We start from the raw sequence: 2,877 nt of genomic DNA, 5'->3' as shown, positions 1-2,877 counted from the left end.
GGGGGGGGTAGGGAGGGGGGGAGGGAGGGGGGCTGGTGTTGTCGGTGGGGGGGAGGGGGGGCTGGTGTTGTCGGGGGGGGAGGGGGGCTGGTGTTGTCGGGGGGGGGAGGGGGGGCTGGTGTTGTCGGGGGGGGTTGGTGTTGTCGGGGGGGTTGTGTTGTCGGGGGGGAGGGGGGTTGTGTTGTCGGGGGGGAGGGGGGGGTGGGGTTGTCGGGGGGGGAGGGGGGGGTGGGGTTGTCGGGGGGGGAGGGGGGGGTGGGGTTGTCGGGGGGGGAGGGAGGAAGGGCTGGCGTTGTCGGAAGTTAGGGGGTTAGGGAGGTGGGGGGCTGGTGTTGTCGGGGGGTTGGGGTTAGGGAGGTGGGGGGCTGGTGTTGTCGGGGGGTTGGGGTTAGGGAGGGGGGGCTGGTGTTGTCGGGGGGGGGCTGGTGTTGTCGGGGGGGGGGCTGGTGTTGTCGGGGGGTGTAGGGAGGGGGGGGCTGGTGTTGTCGGGCGTTGGGGGGTGTAGTGAGGGGGGGGGCTGGTGTTGTCGGGCGTTGGGGGGGGTAGGGAGGCGGGGCTGGTGTTGTCGGGGGGGGAGGGGAGGAGGGAGGGGGGCTGGTGTTGTTGCGGGGGGAGGGGGCGGCACGGCTTGACGTGTCGGACAAGTTGTGGAGTTTGGGCCAGAGTACTTTGGGGAATTAGGGTCAGAGGATGAAAACACGAGTTTTTCTAACCTGCACCGCCTGAAGGATGGCCCCGCACTTATCTCTCACGTCGCTAAAGGGACACCTCCGAGACAGCAGCAGGAGCCGCACCAGGTAGTGGTCGAGGCCGTCGGCGGGGCGGAGTGCAGCGGCTGAGCCGTGTACCGGAGCAGGCGGTGGGGGCTTGCCGTTAGCCGGGCCGGCCTTCTCGCTCAAGCTGAGCACCAGCTGCCGGACCCCGTCCAGGGCCACTTCCCGCAGGTTGGCGTCCCTGCTGCACAGCCCGTCCCCACCGGCCAGAACCATCACCGTCTTCCATATGGAGAGAAAATTCCAGTTAGTGTGTCAGAAACTTCCAGAATATTCGGCTCCAGCCCCTGATCCACTTCAACTTCAGAAAGATCCCGAGAATTGATCCTCACCGACATGTACAGAATGTCCACCAGAAAAACCGTACCGCTTAATATTCTCCCAAGGCAACTGTCAACACGATGCAACAGACCGATATGTGTTTGTGGGAGCTAAATAATTTGAAGAAAACTCTTGCGGGTCAGATTGTATTTATAAAAAAGAAAACTTGGTTCGCGGTTTTCGAACTGGAGTTTCTTTAATAGAATAAACTCTCCAGTCCTTCATGATTCTGCAACCAAGCCTGGTGAAATGACAGTCATTTGACTGTCCAATCCGTCGTCGCTCTAGCCGCAGTTCCGCCCGCCCTCCCTGACCTTCAGGCCAATCGGAATCCAGCACTGGCCTCACGCCTGAACAATCGAGTTAGGTTGTGAAGCCAACGCCGTTAACTGTCTAGTCATTGCGCACGCGCATGATGTGGCCTTTCGCCCACCTCCACGCCTCCAAGCTTTCATTGGGAGTTGTAGTCTCTCTGGCACTAAGACTATAGATGACATTGCTAAGAGCTGGGGATAGAAACTACGTGTTCCAGAGGCTGTAGCGTTCGACGTGGTGAAGAGACGACAAATGCAGCTCTTTTCACTCTCACTTGTTTATCAAAGTCAGAGTTGTTTTCGGTGGTCAGGCGACGGAAAACGGACTGTAAATTACACTGAAAATAATGTGTAGTTCTGCCAAGGGTCAGTTAAGCGTGATAAGCATTCATTCAGTTTAGTGTTGAAATACTGTCAGTTTTGACAAACAACACTGGTTTACGAAGAAAGATCCTTTTTACTATTATTAGTGACCACGTTTCTTTTGGACGTGAATATAGGAGGTATGGTTAGTAAGTTTGCAGGTGACATCAAATTTGGTGGTGTAGGGGACAGCAAAGGCAGTTACTTCAGAGTACACAGGAGCTTGATCCGATGGGCAAAGGACTTGCAGATGGCGTTTATTTTAGATATGTACGAAATGCTACATTTTGGTAATGCAAATCAGGGCAGCGCTTATACATTTAAATGATGAGGTCCTGGGGAGTGTTGCTGAAGAAAGAGATGTTGGAGTGCAGGTTCATAGTTCCTTGAAAGTGGAGTCACAGATAGTGTAGTGAAGGCGGCGTTGGGTATGCTTGCCTTTATTGATCTGCACATCGGGTACAGGAGTTTGGAGGTCATATTTGCCGCTGTACGGGACATTAGTTAGGCCACTTTTGGAATATTGCATTCACTTCTGGTCTCACTGCTAGAGGAAAGACGTTGTGAAACTTTAAAGGGTTCAGAAAAGATTTATGAAGATGTTACCAGCATTGCAGGGTTTTGAGTGAAAGGGACTCGCTGAATAAGATGGTGATATTTTCCTCAGAGCATTGGAGACTGAGGGGTGACATTACAGAAATTTATGAAATCATGAGGGGCAATGGATGGGGTGAATAGTCAAGGTATTTTCCACAGGGTAGAGGAGTCCAAAACTGGAGGACATAAGTTTAAGGTGAGAGGGGAAGGATTTAAAAAGGACCTAAGGGATAACTTTTTCACAGAGAGAGTGATGCACATATGGAGTAAACTGCCACAGGAAGTAGGTGAGGCTGATACAATTACAACATTTAAAAAGCATCTAGATGGGTATATGTATAGGAACGTACTAGAGGGATATGAGCCAAATGCTGGCAAATGGGATTAGATTAATTTGGGATGTCTAGTTGGCATGGATGAGTTGAACTGAAGGGTCTGTCTTCGTGCTGTACATCTCTATGAAAACCACACAAAATGGTAACGTGGAGGGAAAGTTGTGTAGAACTTCA

General features: G+C 52.9%; 1 protein-coding gene across 1 annotated transcript in view; it reads right to left on the bottom strand.

The window, feature by feature from the left end:
* Nucleotides 1–1,343, bottom strand: part of sesn1 (sestrin 1) — a 118,646-nt gene extending 117,303 nt beyond the window's left edge. Inside the window, exon 1 of the mRNA XM_048531061.2 lies at nt 714–1,343. Within this exon, the coding sequence (XP_048387018.2) occupies nt 714–989 (276 nt within the window). The 5' untranslated portion in view covers nt 990–1,343. The remainder of the gene's footprint in view (nt 1–713) is intronic.
* Between the last annotated feature and the right edge of the window lie 1,534 nt (nt 1,344–2,877).

The sequence above is a fragment of the Stegostoma tigrinum genome, chromosome 4, assembly GCF_030684315.1.
Source record: "Stegostoma tigrinum isolate sSteTig4 chromosome 4, sSteTig4.hap1, whole genome shotgun sequence".
NCBI lineage: Eukaryota > Metazoa > Chordata > Chondrichthyes > Orectolobiformes > Stegostomatidae > Stegostoma > Stegostoma tigrinum.
Note: the sequence above shows the minus strand (reverse complement) of the source record. Positions and strands in the feature narration are given on the sequence as shown.